We start from the raw sequence: 20,860 nt of genomic DNA, 5'->3' as shown, positions 1-20,860 counted from the left end.
ATGTCTTAAGTCATAAAAAAGGCATAGTATATGTCATAAAAAGGCATAGTATATGTCATGTCATAAAAAAGTCATAAATTATGTCATAGCCAAAAAGTTATAGTATAGTATGAAATGAAGTCATGAAAAAGTCATAGTATAGTATGTCGTAAAAAAGTCATAGTATAGTATGTCATAAAAATCATAGTATAGTATGTCATAGAAAGTAGAAGTAGTATATGTCTTAAGTCATAAAAAAGGCATAGTGTATGTCATAAAAAGGCATAGTATATGTCATGTCATAAAAAAGTCATGAATTATGTCATAGCCAAAAAGTTATAGTATAGTATGAAATAGTCATAGTATAGTATGTCGTAAAAAAGTCATACTATTGTATGTTGTAAAAAAGTCATAGTATAGTATGTCAAAAAAAATTCATGGTATTGTATGTCGAAAAACATTCATGGTATTTATGTCGAAAAGTATAGTATGCCATGAAAAAGTAATATAATAGTATGTTATAGAAAAGTAAAAATAGTCATAGTATAGTATGTCACAAAAATATGATTAAAAAAAGTCATAGTATGTCATAAGTCATAAAAATGTCATAGTATAGTATGTCTCCAAAATGTGATAAAAAGCATAGTATAGTATGTCATGAAAATCATAGTATAGTATGTCATAAAAAGTAATAGTACAGTATTTCATAAAAAGTCATAGTATGTCATAAAAAGTCACAGTATGTCATAAAAAAGTCTTACAAAAGTCATACATATAGTATGTCATAAAAAAGTCATAGTATAGTATGTCACGACAAAGTAATAAAAATGTCATAGTATATCATGTCATAAAAAAGTAATAAAATGTCATAAGTCATAAAAGATGTCATGGTGTATGCCATAAGTCATAGAAATGTCATAAAAATGAAATTAGACAGACATGACTTTTTTTTTTACTTTATTATTTATATATATTTATTACAACACTAACACAACTTTATTAAATTATCTTTATTTCAAAGATTCCAAAAAAGGAACAAAAATACATTTTAAGTCAGTCATCCCAGTAAAATGAAACCCTACTTCTTTCATCTGTCATTTACACAGAAATGTTGATCTCATAATTGACCAATAATGATTTGATTGTAGTTACAGACGGACTGTATTGATACAGTGGCTGTCACATGAGTACTACTCTACAATATCTTCATATTGCTGCAGAATACATTTATTCAATCTTCATTTGCAGTTAGCGTTTTCTATAGGCATGCAATGCAGTATACTAAAGAAGGCTGAAATGAAGAAAAATAAAATGCTGAGAAATTAGAACCAAGGTAATATGATCAAAGTGTTGTTCTCATTGTTTGTTGCATCATTCAACTACAAAGAAACACAGATGACTGATTTAAAACACTAGGTTCAAACTATTCGGACATTTGAGAAGATCTGAGGTAAATCTCAACATCATCAGTACAAATCAGCTAAAAATAGTAAACATTCACATCCAGTCCAATGTTCTAGGGTACATAACATAATGCAATGGAATTAACCTTTCAATATGCAGAATAGAAAATCTCATCAACAGCATAACTGTCAATCAGCTGCACATTATTTCTCCACTGTTGGTGTTGGAGCCTCCTCTGTTGGGTCCAAGTGTTTCTCCAGACAGCTCTATGTTCTGGAGCAGGTGTGCATACTGTGCGGACCCGGTCTGAGGGTCAGTGCTTTTTCGAGCGGCTCTCCACGCCTCCCTCTGCAACGACTGAGACTCTTCAGGTAACTCAGACACCAGTGTCCTTCTTTTCTTATCCACAAAAGAGATGGGTTGTGAATACCCGGTGTCGGAGTGTGGGGGGAAGGGGCCGGAGCGTGAGGGGAAGGGGAAAGGGCCGGAGCGTGAGGGGTTTGCCTGTTGGCGGGCTATTTTTCGGGCGTAGTACCGCCTGGAAGCTGCTCTCCAGGCTGCCCTCTTCAGTCTCTGAGCCTCATCCGGCAGCTCTGACATCGGCACGCCTTTCTTCTTGTTCCTGACGAGGTCAAGAGGCAAGAAAGGATCACACAAATGATTAGGTATGGAGTTTTATTGAGGGCTTTGTTTTGATGCAAGTATGGGCAAATACCATAGTTTCTTTTTCAATTAAATCTACTGAAAAATTGACAAAAACAGATTCATATGTTTCACAAGGTGAGTAACGTCTGCAATTATAGTAGACATCAAAGGAAAAAAAAATCGGATTAGTATTTCAAAATAGATACTTTTGAACTACTGCAACAGTTCCCAACTGACACATGCTGCTGCTTGTAAGTATAGCATTTTAGCTGAGTACTGCATGAACACATCCCATATAAGACACCTGTGCACTGTTGGACATTATCAGTTGATTTTCAGTGCACCCTGGGAGCATTTGGGCTCTATTTTTTTTCTTACTATTATCCATCCTATTATTTGACAATCTCTCGAAAACAATCATGCTTTCAATCACAGGTGAATGTAAGGGTATACATGGGATCTGTACGGTGGTCCTGAAAGCTCAATGCACTGCAACTGAAAAAAACAGATGCAAATGGACGAAACGCAAGCAAATTATGAAACATCCCCAATTTGACAACACGTGCAGCATTTAGTCAAAGCGTTGCAAATACAGAAAACACAACCAAATACAGAAACGCGGCAAGTAGCAGAGATGACAACGGCATGCATGTGTTGTCAAATTGGTAAGGATTTTTTTTTCTTAATTTGCTTGTGTTTTGTCTATTTGCATTTGTTTTATTTTTAAGTTGCAGTGCATTGAGCTGTCAGTGCCACCGTACTTCTGACAGCATTGCAGTCTGGTTTATTAAGGCTATGTCTTCAATGAAGCTAAAAAGATTAGCAGATTAACTAATTAGTTGATAAACAGGAAAAGAATCGACAACTGTAATAATGGAGTCATCATTTAAGTTATTTATCAAGCAAAATGCATAAAAATAAAAATAAAAATCTTGGTTCTGGCTCCTCATATGTTAGGGTTTTCTTGGATTTAAAAATTGAATATCTTTGGGTTCTGGACTGTTGGTCGGACAAAACTAGCAATTCCTCACTCTCCTCTTGTTACATGTCTACGTCTATACTGTCCTACTGTATCTAATAATGCCCAATAAATAAATACATTTAAAGAAGAAAATGATAAAAGGAATTTGAAGAAGTCACATTGGTGTGTGAGAAATTGTGATGAGAACTTAATTGACTAAATGATTAATGAAACAGATACACCAGTAATGTAAATAATCCTTATTTGCCACCCTCAATTGAATGCAAGGATTTGGGGTGGATTTTCTCTTAAAGAGGTAGAAATCCTGATGAGGTAACTGTAGGCATCATGCAATAATTTGGCTCATTTCTATTTATGACGTAGCTCACCTCGGCTGTTCTTCATGAGGGTTGTGTTCGTCTGGATCTGCATGAGGTTTCTCTTTAAACTTCCTTCTCCCGCTGTTCTCCAGTTTTTCTAAATGGATCAGAAGAGATGAACATGTTCTAAGTCATACCACCTCACTGCCATGTTAATTTATTTTTTACAAGGACAGCATTTAGCCAATGCCTCTCTCTTTTTCAGGCTGTTACACAGACCTGGGTATTGTTTGAAAATGTTTAATACCGGTGCCTAAATGTTACAAGCTAGCCTATTTGGCCTAAATCTAAAACATTACATTTTTACTTTGTTAAATATAAACATGCTTTTTTTTTTTTTTTATCTGTTCAACAAAATAAGCCAAAGTTCTCAAATGCAACAGTGATCAGTTTTGATACAGCACAAAGCAGCCATACAAGGGCTTTCCATATTTAATAATAATTTAATTGTTTAAAATGAGCAAAACTACGATCAGTAAAGTATAAAGTAAAAGTATTTTAGTCCCTGCAATGTTATGAATATCCATGTGAAATAGGAATTAAAAAGGTAGGCTATATTACTTTTTACACTGGGGTTCTCTTTTTCCTGACACGGGCTGCATGTACTCTCCGGATGCTCCACGAATCTCTCTTCACTCATTTCCCACTTGATTAAAACTGTGTCGATGTCACACGGCTCCTCTTTGATGACAAGGCTGCTGGGAGATGTAGACTGATTCCTGGCTGCCTCTGATACACCTGAGGACACTGAGGAGTGGGAGGTGCACGTTTCCAGTGCCATTCTGCTGGGGGATGATGGGAGAGCTGAGGAGTGGCTTTTGGAAGACACAATTGAGGGGGGTGTTGCAAAAAGGCCAACTGTGGAGAAAAGAGACAAAAAAAAACATAATTCTCAGGGATGGAAGTAAAAGATTACATTTACAACGGTTAAAGTTATTTTTGTACGTTTTGAGTGTATAACACACAGATAAAAGATAAAAGACTAAAAGTAATGCAGTAACCATTACTCAGTGTACATTTTAAATTAGTTATTTTCAAGTAGTAGATGTAGAGTGGAAACGACAAGTTGATAAATCAGTCGTTAAACAGAAAACGTATTTGATAAATGACTTAAACGAATAAACAAGACATTTTTTTTAGTGCCATAACAATGCTTTATGGCCACTTTATTTTAAGGTAAATAAGGTCCAAGGAAAAGAAAAAGTATTTAAAGGAAACTGCAAGATAAATTACAAATTGCACATAATCATGTTTGAATATCTTTATTACACACAGCTTATTGCATGCTCAATCACATTTGAATTATTTACTGTATACTGTAATGTTTAACGGTTCCTATGCTTGGATCATTCTGAATCTTGTGTAAGGATGCCTCTGAGAAAAGTTGTCTGATCTCGTGGGAATGTCAACAAATGTTGCTAAAGCCAAGAAGTCAAACACCTTGGACTGTCTGGGAGAGCAAGCAGAGGGGACTTTTAATTATCAACATCAGAGAAGCCAGGACTGATAGGAAGCAGCCTTGGCCGAAGGGAGCACAACAGAAGGGGACATTAGGTGCATCTCATAAACCTTATTTGATAGCTCCTCGACTCGTCGGCTGAACCGGAAGTTGTTTTGTCCCTCCTCTGTGAAGGCTATCTCAAATAACCTTTTTTTTTTTTCATGCCCAGAGGACCGAGGAGCGAGCATCGAGGAGGGATCACAAGGAGCCATGAGCGAGGATACACGAGAGCAGCCTTTCCGGAAGCCGTGCAGAGGAAGGAGTTGCTAACTCCATCCATACAGCTGACAAATTCATGTGACACTTCAGAGGGAAGGACGTCTCAACCCTCTAAAAGTATATTTCCTCGGTTCCTCTCTCCTCCCATGATTTCCTCGCCTCTCTCCAGTACCTCCTCGGTGGGAGGGACTAAGACGCAAGGAAGAGACGCAAGTGGAGGAGTCAAGGAGGCAATTTAAGGATTATGAGATGCACCTATAGATAGGACATTTGTCTTGTGTACTATGCTTTGAGAATTAATAGTATGACAGTTCTGTAAAATAATTGTATGTCTCTTTCCTCTTTGTCAGAGTAGTTGATTTTTTAAAATAATATGATTATTTTCACATGTATAACAAAAGGGTATGTGGGACTGACCAGTGTGGATGTAATGTAATGTCATGTTTTATTATGAAGTTACAGTAGCGAGGATGTATTCTTGCTCTAATTTCTTAGTAATCATGTTTACTTACAAGAGATGCTCATTTCACACTGCTGCTGCTCCGCTGTCATCTCAGTGTCAACGCAGCATGGTCCAAACCCGCTCTGCTCTCCCGTCTGTGGCTCACCGGAGGGCTGGGATCCAACGAGGCTGTTCTCTTTTCCAAACAGCCCGCAGGTGCAGCCCTGTAGGCGCAGCACCTGCAGCTCGTGCTCGATCTCTGTCAGCCTGTCCTCCAGCCGCTGGATCTCTTTGTCCCTGTCAGCCACCATCCGCTGGTACTCATGAGACCTGGAACTGTTGACACCGTAAAGCACGTTTATTATCGAGTCTATCGCCAGCCGGATGGCGTTTTCCACCACAAGAGCTTCCTCGTCGCGCAAGTGTGGGTGCAACGTTTTGTTTTTGACCAAATTCATCTTCAAACTCAAACCAGGTTTGACGGTAGCAAGCTAACGTTAGCTACAAGGATGCTAGGCTACCAGAAGCCGCGGCTCACTGAGACACCAGCTGCTCGCACACTGTCCTTAAAAACAATATAGTCATATTTAACCGGAGGAATCCAAGGCTGTAATGTAAAACAAGCGCAAACAAAACCGAGTTAGACAAACTTGTCTTTAGCTAGCTAACGTTGAATCTGCAACACCAGATGCAGGTTTTCTTCCTGACTGTAAAAGCTTCCTACTCGTCCACTTCTTCGGAGAAAGCGCTTGTCAGTGGATGTTAGTCTGGCGGCCACAGCGCCACCTGGTGTTTGACCTCAATGACATTACGGGCCCTATTAGTGATTGAAAAAGTGAATAAGAATTGGTATTTGGGCTGCAAATAAATATTCTCTTTTTAAAATGATTGACTCATCTGACTGACTGTTTTGATTGATGATGTGTTTTTATTGGTATCACTAATTCAACAGTAACTCTTGCAGATTTTCTGCAATACATTTCCTGCAATGATGCATGCCGAATAGCGAATCCAATGAATCCAATGAATACAATAAACATATTCTTTGGAGTAAAAATACATAGGATTAACAACATTATAAACTGATATCAAAATAAGATTTTAAAAAACAAATGTGGTGCAATAAATAATGGACTCTAGCGAGCAACAATTTTAATAACTTACTTAACTGGATGGGAAGGAATAACAAGCTGAAAATCAAGAACCTTACCATCAAAAAAATGATCCTCAGTGAGTATGCTGTAAGATTCAAATCCTTTATTAGTCCCACAATGGGGAAATTCACACTGTTGCAGCAGCAAGGGATAATAGGAAAAGTAGAAAACAGAATAACACACAATGAAAAATATAATTAAAGAGAATAAATGTTAAAATAGTAAAATATATTTACAGTATTGCACAATCACATTTTTTATTGCAGGTTTTTATCCTTAGCCCTGGTGTGTGTGTGTTTTGTCAATGTGGTGTACAATGTGGGAGCAGTGCTGATTGTAGAGTCTGACAGCAGCAGGCAGGAAAGACCTGCGGTATCTCTCCGTGATGCAGCGGGGGTGCAGCAGCCTGTCATGGAAGGAGCTGCATGGGGTGGGAGGAGTCGTCCATCATGGAGGAGTAACTTGTAAGTGATGATTTGGTAAGAACATTAAAACTTGATTTGGTATGCAGGCTGCAACAAACTGATGGCTATTTCAGACAAGAATACCAAGGGAGCGATGACGACAAACTCAGTGTAGTAGGACATTTATCACTGATGATTTAATGAGGTTACCCTGCATTTACCCTCCACTCCTGCAGATGCAGTCATGCAGAATTTGTTCTGTAAGGATGCCGTGGATGATCATCTTTCAAATGAGCACATTCATTTTGACCCTTGCTCATAGACACAATGGGTCACTGCAGAAAAAATCCCTTCAAAGAATGTCCGCATGACTGATTTCAGTCATATCATCTCATGTTTAACAGTCATGTGATCTGTATTAGTGTGCAATACACTAACAAACACCTCCACAGCCATATGTAGATGCATGCATACACACAAAACTACACTTCTCTTCTTTTGTCAATGAAGTGTCTTGGAGATAAGGTAGGATCTGACATAAACATAACACAAAAGTGTACCGTTCTTTCATAACATATAATCAATAATAATAGTTGCACTATTATTGACAAAAAAAAAAAACATGTTGATATTCCTCCATGCAGGTAATCACTTTGGTGTAGATTAAAGGTGTTGAAATTAATCAAATAATCGATGCATCGAATCGTGGACATGGACGATGCTGCATCGATAATCGGCCGGGCCATAATCGATTATTTCTGTTTACAATTTAATGTATGCCTAACAACCTTTCTGTTTACATATTCTGTTATGTTTTGCACATTCAGGAAGTGACATGTGCTCAGGACTGTAGTTTTATGCATCCAATTTATTTTGTATTAGAGCACTGCAGAATGTTTTGTTTTTGAAGCTTGAAAAGCTATTAATTAAATATCCCATATGGCTTTATTAGAAAAATGTATTTGACGCATCGTGATGCATCGAGATATCGAATGGAATGGAATCGCTGACATGATAATCGTAATTGAATCGAATCAGGAGATCAGTGAAGATTCACACCTCTAGTGTAGATACAGAAATTAAGCCATTTCGGCCATCGGTACTCAAAAATTCCAAATGATACCTAATCCTGATTAACACCTGATCATATAGACTTGAAGTGACCACAAAAATATGAACTTCTGTGCAATGTAATACAATATCAATACAACACTAATTTCACTAATAAATTTGGCCTTTCGAGGTAGTTTGTGGTATTGTATTAGAACAAATTATATTGAAACGTGTGTCTTATATTGTGTCCACCCTTTACATAACATTATATACATTACTGAAACATGATGATTATAATACTTTCATAAAAACTTCTTAACCCATTTAAATACCCACTGGATTAATTATTTTTTAAGTAATTTAAAAAAAATTATCGGTCACAAACATCCTTTATATTGTGCAGTCGAAAACCATAACTAACTATAGCCTCAAAATTGACAACTGAGTTTAGTCAACAACGATTCAAAGTTTGACCTTTCTTAATTACTCACAACTGAATGCTGATGGCCACAAGACCTGCAACATGATACTTTATCTCTGTCAAATTGGAGTAAAATGTCACACATTATGACCACACGTTTTACATTACAGGTATTGATACTGAAATCACTGCCTAAAAAGCAGAAACTTCTAAAACAGTCATCTGTATCTCCTTCGAAAATCACAGGAAACAGCAACTTACTGAACCTGGAAGGAAGTTGTTACCTCACATCCTGAAGACCAGTGAGGTTACGTGTAAAGGCATAGTTTTGGAGCTTTTCTTTATGCCATGCACAGAAGCAGTTCAATGCTTCACAGTCATAATAAAAGGAAATACTATTATGGCTACTTTCTACACACAACAATGGCTTGTTTGGATTTAATGTAAAGTGTACAATACATTACACAGACTGTTCCTTTGCTTTAGACCATTATTATTATTCCATACAGCAGAATCCAAAATAATCATCATACCTGGGTTAAATATTACCTCCGTAAGGAGGATATTTTTTCCAATTAAACCCAATACATTTTGGGTCCGAATCACGGGGCGGATTAACATCATGAGATAGGGCATGCCTTGGCGGAGGTCTGCGCTCTCCAAGTACCCTTCTAGTTTTTATTGTTGCATGCAGTCTTTGGTTGTTAATAAGAACACCAAACAGAGAAAGGATGGAAGACTTCTACATGAATCAGTTGCAGGTAGCACACACTTTATTTTCCACTGTTTTCACATGTGATAACACTTTTGTATCAGTAATTTAATAGATGCTAGTAATAACCATATAGCACACAATAGCTGTATGCTCATTAAATGATAAAATTGGCTATATTATATTTATATATACACAAATATGTATTTTTTTCTTCTTGTTATTGTCAACAAATACCATGAAAATATCATAACCAACATTAAATTGATCCAATATTAAGTATTATCTGTGCAGCCAAAGCCAGATAGCTTATTTCTCTGTGCCATAGAGCTCCATTGTTGTCCAAAAACTAATAAAAACACATGAATGAGCCACAACGTCGAACTGGGTGTCATGTTCCTACATGATAAACATGGGCACTGTAATTATTGTCTAATAACTTGTCTGGTTAAAAAAATTCCACACACCATCCTGCTGCTGTAAATACTCTCCAGAGCACCAAAGGTTTATATATCCTCTGCTGGAAATAGTTCCTAATAAAGACACTATTAACTCATATTTGAGTAATGTTTGCTAAAAACTTTAGTGCCCAGCTGTTTCAGGAAACTATTTAAGCTTTTTTTCAAATTAAACTATAGAATTTATAACTTCCTTTTTTTGTTAAAGTTTATAAATAGATCTGCTGCTGGCAGAGAGCCACAGACAGGGTAATGAACTAACCAACAGTAATAATGTTGGTTGGATTTGTTGACAATAGGATAATATAGAGTTGTACCAACATTTTCAAGTTTCTGTTAGTATAAAACAGTATATTGTACTAACTGCAAAAACAGTATATTATATTGAAGCTGAGTATACACTGTAGTGCTGTGCTGTATACTATGTACAATGAGGATGAAGTATGGAATCGGGACACAGCAATAGAATGACAAAAATAGAATGAAAACTTTTGTCTTTCCAACCTCTTTTATATTTTGTTTGTGTTTCTTCTAAACACTTTGTAAATTCCACTGTGATCACTGTTTTTTTTATTGTCAACCAATTATGCATTGGGTGTTAATCCCGCCATCTAAATCTGCAGAGTTGTGGACTGAAAAGTGTTCATAAATACTTGCAGCAAATACTTGCAACAATACTGATTTCACAGAGGAAAAGCCCAGAGCTGTCATGGATGCAAAGGTTTTAGTATGTTTGAAATGAACTAGGTTGTACAATGTGTCGTCTGACAATGTAAAATGTGTTTATACTTGTACACCTGGCGTGTGAAGAAGGAAAAAAAGAGCGCTTGAGTGAGAAGTTCAAACCCTCCCGTGATGTAGAATTGTATCGGGGGTTTCAGATGCTGCATTATCCGATACGATCTGACTTTGTTTGAAGCATAATTAGATCACCTTTTCCCCAGGTTATTCTTTGATGTAAATTAACACGATGTGACTGAAACCTGTAGCTGTGTGGGAGCGAGGTTGTCTCCCCTGTTATTTTTTGACTTGTAATGCTTATTCATTTCAGAATCAATTGAGGTACAGAATTTAGGTACAATAAATCTGAAAACTGATGACATTCAGCCCCATGATGACCCTTCCTGTTATTTCAACAAACTCCCCTTACACACTTCCCATTTAATGACTGCCTCCAAGTCTTTAATCAGGGAGGTGATGCAGCCAAAGGGCTGTCCTCCAGCTGCTCCTCCACTTTCCCATGACATGTTGGTGTGGAAAGGCCGCCGCTTTGTCATGGCACTTGGGGGAAATGTGTGTGGGTGTTGCTGCACCTGATGAACAGATAAATGAACAGAAAAATGACTTCCTGAGCACACCCACATGTTGTTCTTCAGGGGAGATGTTGTGTTGCGTGCAGTTGAGGAAGAAGTACTCAGATCTTGTACTAGTACAAGTAGCAATTACAACAGTGTACACGTACTCTGTTAGAAGTAATGAGCAATGAGCGACACAAAATTATTCTGGAGAAATTGTCTACAGTCAGTTTAGTGTCTGTAGTTGTCAGAAATGTAAGCAGGGGATGATAAGCAGAGCCATCATATTAGGCTAATAATAATAATAATAATAATAATAAAAATAATAATAATAATAATAATAGATTAGAAAAATGTACAATAAATAAAAAAGTAAAACAATAATACAATTAATTTAAAAACAAAAATGACCTCAACTGGCAACAGAAGAGATCACATCAGGCAAATAATATAATAATAATAATAATTATAATAATAATAATAATAATAATAATAATAATATTAATAATAATAATAATAAAGTAAGATAACAAAAAAGTTTAAAAATAATGATTTTAAGAAAAAAATTACTTCAACTGCCAGTTTATTAGCAGTGGTAGAAGAAGTACTCAGATCCTTTACTTAAGCGAAAGTAGTAATACCACAATGTCTTGAATAATGTATTGTAGTGTATTTTTAGAAGCGTGTATGTAACTACACACGTAACTACCCCTGTCAATTAAATGTAAAGAGTAAAAAGTAAAATATTTCCCTCTGAATTGTAATGGGGTAGAAATATAAAGAAGTATTGCTACTCTGCATTAGTTTCAGCCAAAGTTATAATCGTTAACGAAAACATACGAAATATTAGGTGGGAAAAAACTAGCCTCGTGAGAGCGTCCTGATCTCGCGAGCTCCAGTTTTCCACTCGCAGATCAGTCTAGCATCTTGAGATAGAGAAAATTTGGAGCCGTTTGTCAAACGACCGACCAATCAGCGTTGGTTTTGAGGCGGGTTTAGGTGTGACGCAACGAGAAGCGACAACATGGCGGCTTCCATGGATGAGATGAGCGTAGCTATCGCGCAAGTTTTATCTGAATTAGAAAGTATTTCTTCATTGAAAGAAGAGCAAAAAACGGCACTGGAGGCTTTTCTCGGAGGAAAAGATGTTTTTGCTCTTCTCCCGACTGGTTTCAGCAAGAGTTTGATATATCAACTGGCTCCGCTTGTCGTGAAGAAAATTAGCCTCGTGAGACCGTCCTGATCTCGCGAGCTTTCTGGCGGAGTCAGGTTAGTGATAGACAGATGGTTTATCCAATCAGCTAACCAGTATTTTTGCCCCTTCCCAAAAGTTCTCCAATGGAAAGTTCCCAGATGGATATGCAGAGCAAATCAGGGTCAGAGTCAGGTTAGGAAAAAACATTGTCGTTAACTGAAAAAGAAAACCATAAAAACAAGGTATTACAAAAAAAAACGATAACTAACTAAAACTGTAATGTCTGTTTGCAAAACTAACTAAAATCGGCTAAATAATAAAATAAAATTAACAAGCAAATGTCCTTAGTTTTCGTCTTTGTCAATGTCTTTTTTATAGAGCAAATAACGTTATATCTTTCAGAGTTGACATTTCCGACCATAGACCTGTTTTATACAGTCTATGCCATAGACATATATAGTTTCTGACTGGGAACCCAGAAATTCCGACATTCCATGTCAAATTGAACACAACATAATCCATGCCCCTCGCCTGGCATCATGGCGGTACCGAACGTCAGAAGAAAGAGTCCTATTTGATTATGACTGTGTCAGATAAAAGCAAGCACCTTGCAGTGGAAGGTGGTAAAATATGTGGACAATTTATTAAAGGGAAAAATCCCATGAATTTGAAAGTACCTTTGAGAAGCGTGCACAAGGAAGCTAACCTAGCTTACCTTAAAGGGATACTTCACCGATTAGCATTAAGCTTTGTATCAGTAGAAACCCGGTAGTATTTACGAATGACCGTGCTTCCCTCCCTCATGTCCCCCTGAGACGAGAGATCTCTGTATTGTGGATCTGGAAAAAAGCCTCCGATGACGCAAAAATCGTCATTTAACGTCAGCGGAGGCATTTTTGCATTTTGTGCTTTGGATACATTGGTACAGATTGGAAAATATGCAGGAAACTTTATTACAGACGGAATACTCCACACACTACGCAAGCTTCGCCTGCTACGGAGACCAGCACCTCAGCCTGCGTTGATGGTTATGCTTGATGCCGCTAGCCGGGTAAGGGGATATCGAAAGCGGTGTGCATGAAAGCGGAAAAGCGGGACGAGGGCAGGAGTTCGACCTAGGTGGAAAGCTAACGCTACCCGGCCAGCTGTCCCATCCATCCTGCTTGCAAGTGTCCGTTCATTAGACAACAAACTGGACTACATCCAACTTCAACGAAACTCCCAACGCGAGTTCAGAGACTGCTGTGTTTTTGTGGAAACATGGCTGAACAACAGTGTAATGGACTCCGCTATCCAGCTACCAGGCCTGCTAGCTTTCCGAGCAGATAGAGATGCTACTCTGTTGGGTAAGACTCGTGGAGGTAGACTGTGTTAACACGGACACGGACTGGTGCAGAAATGGGGTGCTTTTATCCAACTACTGCTAACCGCTGGTGGAGTTTGTGACTGTTAAATGCCGACCATTCTACATTCCACGCAAATTCACGGCTGTGTTTATACTCGTTGTTTACAGCCCATTAAAGTGCTAATGCTACCAATGCTACCAATGAACTTTACGGAGCCTATAATGTGTGTGCACTAAATGTAGCCTGTTTCGTATGTCGTTTTTATATAATGTCGTTTTTGTATATTTTAAATGTGTAACACCACTTGAGCCACAGTGAGACGTTGTTTCGTGTATATGGTTAAAGTGACAATAAAACACACTTGAGTTGACCTGACTGCCTGTCTATGCTATGTGTCTATGTCTGTAAGCAGTAGGCGTGGCTTGGGAGTGGACTCGTAGGGAAGCGAAGGAAGTGCATTCTGGGAGTTGTTGTCTTTCATCCACATGAGCCAAAAATACATTTTCTGGCTTTTCTCGTTCTAGAAGGCACCAACTAACTATCTACTACATAACTTCAAAAACCTTTTATCCCAATAACAGGCAAACGTTCGCCACGGTTTCTCTAGAAGGCCAAAGGAAGCCTGGTCCTAATATAAAACATAATTTAAAATATAAAAACTAAATTTATGATTCCCACGGTTGTGTGTTTTACTGATTGCCATTTCCCTTATCAAAACATTCCATTATCATTTTCTTCTTTAGCTTGTGGAGCGAAATAGCACCCCTCTGCCATTGCGTGCGTGTCCTGTCTGTGCTCTGTCTAGTGGTTAGTAAAATGCTACGAATGCTCAGAGGAGGCCAGCTTTTCCTGGCATCCATAAGAGAAACATTTTCAGTCAATCAGATTGAGGCCAGGTTTGACCGAGCTCGACATTGAATGGTCTATTCATTGTAAATAAAAAAAACAAGGAGGCCAGGTTGAACCTGGATCTCACCAATCACATGCCTCAGACCAGATGCGTAACTATGGTAACCACACGTACATGGCGGTGCCATCCTGTGTCAGCTAACAGTAAGTTACAGCGGCAAGACTACACAATTTATGGAAATCATGAGTTTTTTGTTAAAAAATGACTTCACTGAACTTGCTTTTGAGCTACAACTGAAAATTAAACACAACGGTAGGCCTACACCAAAAGGGACTTACGTTATGACGCATTGCATTTATGACTTTGTTTACATTCATTTTCCACCAAGAGCATTCAGCCACAAACACAAATCAACAGAGAACCCTGTTATGAAACATTATCTAACAAGTATATAGAAATCTAGACTCACCCTAGCGGCAGCAAATGTAATTTGCAGCCAGGGTCAGTCTAGCAACTCTCCGTTGGCTTGCGAGCTGGAAAAACCAAACTCTGGCCAGGCCAATCACATTGTGTATAGAGTCAGTGGGCGGGCTTATGGCTGCTGCTGCTGCTGCTGGGAACAGCAGTCATTGGAATCGGCTTTGGTTCAAACTCCAACAAGTAGTAAGTGCAAGTACATTAGCTTTAAATCGGTAATGCTACAAAGAGCAATATGAAAGTGCAGCATCAAGATATATATATATATAAAAAATATATATATTTATATATATTTTATTTTTATTTTTTTTCCTTCTTTATTCAAGATGTAGTCGGAAGAGATGTGTTTTTAGCCTTTGGTGGAAAATGCACAGGGTTTTGGCCATCCTGATGTCAATAGGGAGGTCATTCCACCATTTAGGAGCCAGGACAGCATCAGTTGGGATTAGTTCTCCCTCGCTGTGAGGGCGCAGCAAGCAGGTTGGCTGATGCAGAGCGGAGCGGGCGGGTTGGAGTATAGGGTTTGACCACGTCCTGGATGTATGCTGGGGCTGATCCGGCCCTGTATGCAAGTACTAGTGTCTTGAAGCGGATGCGGGCAGCAATTAGTAACCAGTGAAGAGAGCGGAGGAGCGGTGTAGTGTGCTCCTCCGCTGTAGTGTGAGAGAACTTGGGGAGGTCGAAGACAAGTCGAGCAGCTTCCTTATCAGTATAGTGCCTGAAGAAACACTGATGTGTTTATTTGCTAACATCAATGCAGAAAGTAACAGAGAAACATTCATATTAAGATTATTCTTTATTGATCTTCTTGGAGAAATACTGTACATTTTGAGCATTTGACCCATTCTATTCATTTAAAGAACATTGTCAACAGGCCTCACCCAGGCAATATGTTTTTAGTTGATCAACACCAGCAGTGCAAGAATTCAAAAATGGATGCTGGTCCAGCAAATCACTATAAACATCTCTCTCAAGCCAGTAAAACAATTGCAAAGCTACTCATTTGACTTTGTTGGATTTTTCAACTCAGAAATTACTTACTTCATATAAAACTTGAAGGCAAAGTACATAACTAAAAAATATTAGGCTAAGCATTAAACGCACATTCACATGTCATCACATTCTGCAGTTAGTATTGCAAATATGTTGTGTTTATATTATAAAAAGAAAGGTACTGAGGTACATTAAAATGGTTTATAGATGTTGTAGGAAATTCAAGTGATAAAAGGTGCTATCTGGAACACATAACATACAGTATGTGTGTATGTGAGCATGCAAGCATTGTCTGATTATGACCTTTTCCTGCAATGCAATATACAGCCATTGTTACCAGTCATAATATAAATGTTGCTTTCTCCAAACCAACTGACAGGATCACTTCTTAATTTTAGCTCTTGCACTCTTGCAGGGAATCAGATGGAACATTTAGGTTGCTCCAATTAACACAGGCGCAAAACCTTCTGCGGTTTTGTTGAGAATGCAGTAATCCCTACAGAAACATGGTGCTGGACTGTCATCAATAGGATTGTTCGGTAAACTGCACTCTGGGCTTTGGGTCAGGTCCTCACGGCTGCAGCCAGAGTCCCCACGGCTCATGTTGAGGAAATCTTCAGGAGGAGTGCAGACAACTTTTACTTCTTTAATGCCAACACCCCAGACAGAGCAAGGGAGCTGAGTGTAAGGCATGTCCCCTGGACAGACCATAGTTAAGGGCGGGGAGGCCTCGTGTATCCCGGGTAAGCCAACATAAGGGGCTTGACACTGATGGAATGCCAGTTGTGTTACTGGCGGGTTGTGGAAGTCCTGGTTCTCCTCTGGGTCCTTTTTAATGGGTTTCGGCACAACAATCACGGGATCGGTTGTCAAGGTCTCCTCAGTTTTGTATGTGAGCACAAATTGGTGTTGAGGTGAAAGCCATTTCTGCAATTCAGAATCATTGAGATACATTAGGTGTGATAAAGTTGCATGACTCATTTCCACTGTAGCATGCTACAGACTCTTTAACCATGCATGATAATTTCCTCTCAGATTATTACACAAACTCTTTTGGTAACCAGGATGCTAGTTGGCAATCTCTGTTGTTTTTTGCCTCATATATATTATTGACGCGTTATTATGGAACCCACGCAACTTTGAGGCAAGGCCCGCCCTTCAATAGCATTCATATACTAATACAAGGTCCTATCCCCTGACCTATCGGCTATCCTAACCTTAACCACTCAAGGTCAATGCCTAACCCCAACCAATCGGGCTGCTTCGTAGGGTGGGACTTGCCTAGAAGTTATGTGGGATGCATAATAACATGTTCCGGGATCGCTCGTCAGCGTCTTTTCGCCGATGGCCTTAAATAAGACAACAAGACAGAGAATGGACAAGAGGACATTGCATTAACACCTTACCTGGAGATTGCCTTCGTGTTGTTGAAATAGAGGTTGGAAGAAAGTGGCAGGCGATGGTGTCTGGGACAGAGTTTTTATCTTCAGTCTGTCATACAAATCATGACAGATCAGATCAATCAATTCATTCAAAACAAATCATTTGCATTTTTAGGCAAGCAACCATTATTAAGAGCAGTTTACAATGATTGTGAAAATCTTAAATTTCCCCTTTCACCAACGTTTCAGCGAACCGATGAATTACCTTGCAGCAGGACTGTAGAATACAAACAGCAAGACTCCAACAGCAACACACACTGGACCCAAAGTTTTGATCAAAATGACTAATGTATAATCTTGTTCTGCAGAAGTTTCATGAAATGATACAGAATTAGTAAGTCATACTACAGTGATGACTACTACTGGTACATTTTTTAGGTGGGGGATGAGTTACTCATATTATTCTACGAATGTGGTGATACAAAAAAAAGGTTTGTTTCAAGTCTCAAGTCGTTCACACAATTTATTACATGGCTTGGTTGAATTCTATTGCATTCTGCAGTCTGTTATTTTCTTGATAACAGACCATTGCTAAGTATAACATACCGTTGCCATGCTTAGCAGAGCAACGGGGTTGTATTCGCTATAACAACCTCTCTCTACATTATCCCTTACATACAATACTGTTCTTGATGACACAGAGACACACAATTCAGGGACAACAAGACCTCACACACAGTTTAAGACAGCAGAGAGCAGACTTTACATGTACATATCAGTACATTTACATGTATTATTTGTCAGAGCCACAAAGCCTTTATACAAAAAGAAAAAGGGGCACTTTACCTTCTGCTGCTTCATTTTTCCAGCATGTCAATGGACTCCATTTACTCCAAGTTGCTTTATAGTCAACACTATTAGGTATAGATCTCACTTTAATGCAATATATAGTATTTGGTTTAAGTATTGACCTTTGGATCGATGCATAACTCTTGAGTAAATTGTAACAAAGAATCTGAGGAAAAGTTGAAACAATTAAACAAACGATTATTGTTTGATCTTATTATAGCAAAACATAGTTTTAATTTAAATGTATGGCTATTTATAACAATGGATCTTACTTTCTTCTCAGTGCTTTGAAATGTTTGAAGTAAGAGTTCGTAGTCAAGGCAATCGTCCAAGTACTGATGGTCTTCATATCCACTTTTCCAAGTGATGTTGAAAGTCTTTGGTGTTTCTTGGACCTCAGCTTGATGCGGAGGTGTCAGCTCAACTGATCACACACATTTACAGTATCAAAGCATAACCCATTTGTTCAGTATCTCAACTGATTAATGAAGATACTGTGCTTTATATTGATCCTAATTTCATGACATTTTGTGTAATTCTATGGGTACAATATCATGCAGACAAAGAAACACAAACATCAACACATGTAAGTCACTCAGACACATACAATCAGTTATTCATTTAAATTCATTCATACTTACTGTTCTGTGTTGGTTGAAAATGCTCTGTTAAAGGATGACAGCTAGATTCATAACAAAGTTTCAAGTCATATTCATCATAACTTGAAAAAATGTGCAAGTCTTTCCGGATCTTACAGACACAGCTGTAGCTGTGATTCGTCACCACAAGTGGGCAGGAAATCCTTTCATTTTCTTCACTACAATTCAATAAACAATAACAAAACATTAACATGTGATTGTGTGGCACAAACACAAACATTAATTTCTGTAAGAAGAATGTAACATTTTCATTTATTCAATAAAATTCTGCGAGAAGAACAATTACTTGTCAATGAATTTCAGGCTGTAGGTGGTGTTGGACGGTCCCACGGGATTACCAGTGATGTTCAAGACACAAGTAATTGTGTTCCAAAAGGCAGTCACACATGAGTATCCATCAACTACAGGATGAAAGTGGAAAGAAAAGATAATTGTGATGTAAATTTTGACACAATTTATGATATTGCAAAATGTATTAAAGTTACACAATTGCGTGCTGTCACATACATCACATACATGTGTACAACACAACATAATAAGTTACTCAAATACAGAATAATCCAGTGGTGCAAGAAGTATTAAGGTACAGTACTTGAGTAAATGTACTTAGTTACTTTCCACCAGCGGCATAATCAAAATGTCAATCACAAATGACAGACAGATAATGATGACAAAGAGATGGTATGAATTACTAATTGACCTTTCTATAGTTTAATAATTCCCCCTCCTACTGTGGTTAATGACTGGAATAAGTTATGTGGGCAGAGTTAATCATACAAAGGAGAATATTTAATCATGTGAATACTGATGAGATGAGATGAGATATGCCACAAGTTGCCTTATTAAAGCATTTTCCACAGAAGAAGTTCAGAAGATGTGAGCTGTACCTTTGATGCAGCTGGTCACTGGTAGGATGCTGGAGCACCAACACACGAACATGAACGGCAAACACTTCATGTCTCCATGGATGTAGGTATCACACTGTGGACATGAATAAAACATTTCTTCTCATTCTTGAATGTCGAATTAAATCTACTGCCTCTCTGTAATGCAAGACATTATCATTCCAGTCTACACCAACATTCACAGAAATGTATCTTTCTGTAATATACACTGGTGACATGAATATAACAAATTCACAAATTGAATAATATTTCATTAGTTTACATTATTTAAAAAAGACAAGAACATCCACAGTTGCCATGTGTGTGAATGGAAAAGTGCTATTACCTAGGGGCTGTCCTGGTGCTGTTGATGTCTTAGACAGTGAATGAGAGATGGCCCTGAGGTTTAACTTATCACTGGTTGCATCACAGGAAGTCAAACGCTTTACGTCACAGTTTTTCTTGGTCTTTGGTATATGCGCTTGCATATATTTCATAGTCATCAAACCATGCAGTGAGCCCCTATGCTTTGTATGGAAGCATTTGTATTTCATTTAATTTGTCATCTGCCTGCATACACTCACAACACAGACAGGAAAAAAACCTAACTCAACATTTACAAAGAAAACAGAGGAAATAAAAGAGTCTGTAGTAAAGACTCTGTACTACACACTACACTAAATATCAAATTTAAATATATAATTAATACATCTCTGTAGTGCAGACTCTGTACTACACATTACACTAAATATTAAATTTAAATAATTAATAAATAACCAGCTTTTCAAAATAACAGTTGCAATGTGAAATTTTAAGCTCATTAAACTATTTTCAAAAAAAGTGCTATAACAATTTTACTGGCATTGCTATTATCCTCCGTGACACGCACTCTTCCACTTTGCCTGACATCTCTTCTCCAAAACAAACTGCGCTGAGATAACAGAGCTCAGCCCATAGCTTCACACACTCCAGCAGATAGTAGCCTATGCGTGAAATAAAAACAGGACACGTAATTTCACTGTGTGTGGTGTTAACTATGCTAACTAACCGTGTATTGTGAACTGCGTGTAGTGATTAAAAAAAAACAGTCAAAGTGGGCGTGGCCTATGGGACCCAAATTGGTTTAAGCCCTTTGGCAAATTTTTGACGGCCTCAATATATACGAAAACTCACAAAAATTGGTGCCCACATGAACAC

The 20,860-nt window shown here is 38.0% G+C and overlaps 2 protein-coding genes across 2 annotated transcripts; both read right to left on the bottom strand.

The window, feature by feature from the left end:
- Window positions 1-919: 919 nt before the first annotated feature.
- On the bottom strand, window positions 920-6,287 carry LOC144519247 (uncharacterized). The gene is made up of 4 exons (XM_078252257.1): window positions 5,602-6,287; window positions 3,931-4,227; window positions 3,379-3,466; window positions 920-2,005 (listed from the first exon to the last, which is right to left on the bottom strand). Exons 1-4 carry the CDS (start codon window positions 5,987-5,989, stop codon window positions 1,576-1,578), a joined length of 1,203 nt encoding a protein of 400 aa, XP_078108383.1. The 5' UTR covers window positions 5,990-6,287; the 3' UTR covers window positions 920-1,575.
- Window positions 6,288-15,679: 9,392 nt separating this feature from the next.
- il21r.2 (interleukin 21 receptor, tandem duplicate 2) lies at window positions 15,680-20,063 on the bottom strand. Its single transcript, XM_078252256.1, has 9 exons — window positions 20,010-20,063; window positions 19,667-19,760; window positions 19,066-19,180; window positions 18,762-18,937; window positions 18,393-18,544; window positions 18,118-18,286; window positions 17,537-17,633; window positions 17,296-17,380; window positions 15,680-16,816 (listed from the first exon to the last, which is right to left on the bottom strand). Exons 2-9 carry the CDS (start codon window positions 19,734-19,736, stop codon window positions 16,322-16,324), a joined length of 1,359 nt encoding a protein of 452 aa, XP_078108382.1. The 5' UTR covers window positions 19,737-19,760; window positions 20,010-20,063; the 3' UTR covers window positions 15,680-16,321.
- Window positions 20,064-20,860: the final 797 nt, after the last annotated feature.

Source organism: Sander vitreus, chromosome 6 (assembly GCF_031162955.1).
Source record: "Sander vitreus isolate 19-12246 chromosome 6, sanVit1, whole genome shotgun sequence".
Lineage (NCBI taxonomy): Eukaryota > Metazoa > Chordata > Actinopteri > Perciformes > Percidae > Sander > Sander vitreus.
The sequence above is the reverse complement of the archived record's forward strand: the minus strand, read 5'-3'. Positions and strand labels throughout refer to the sequence as shown.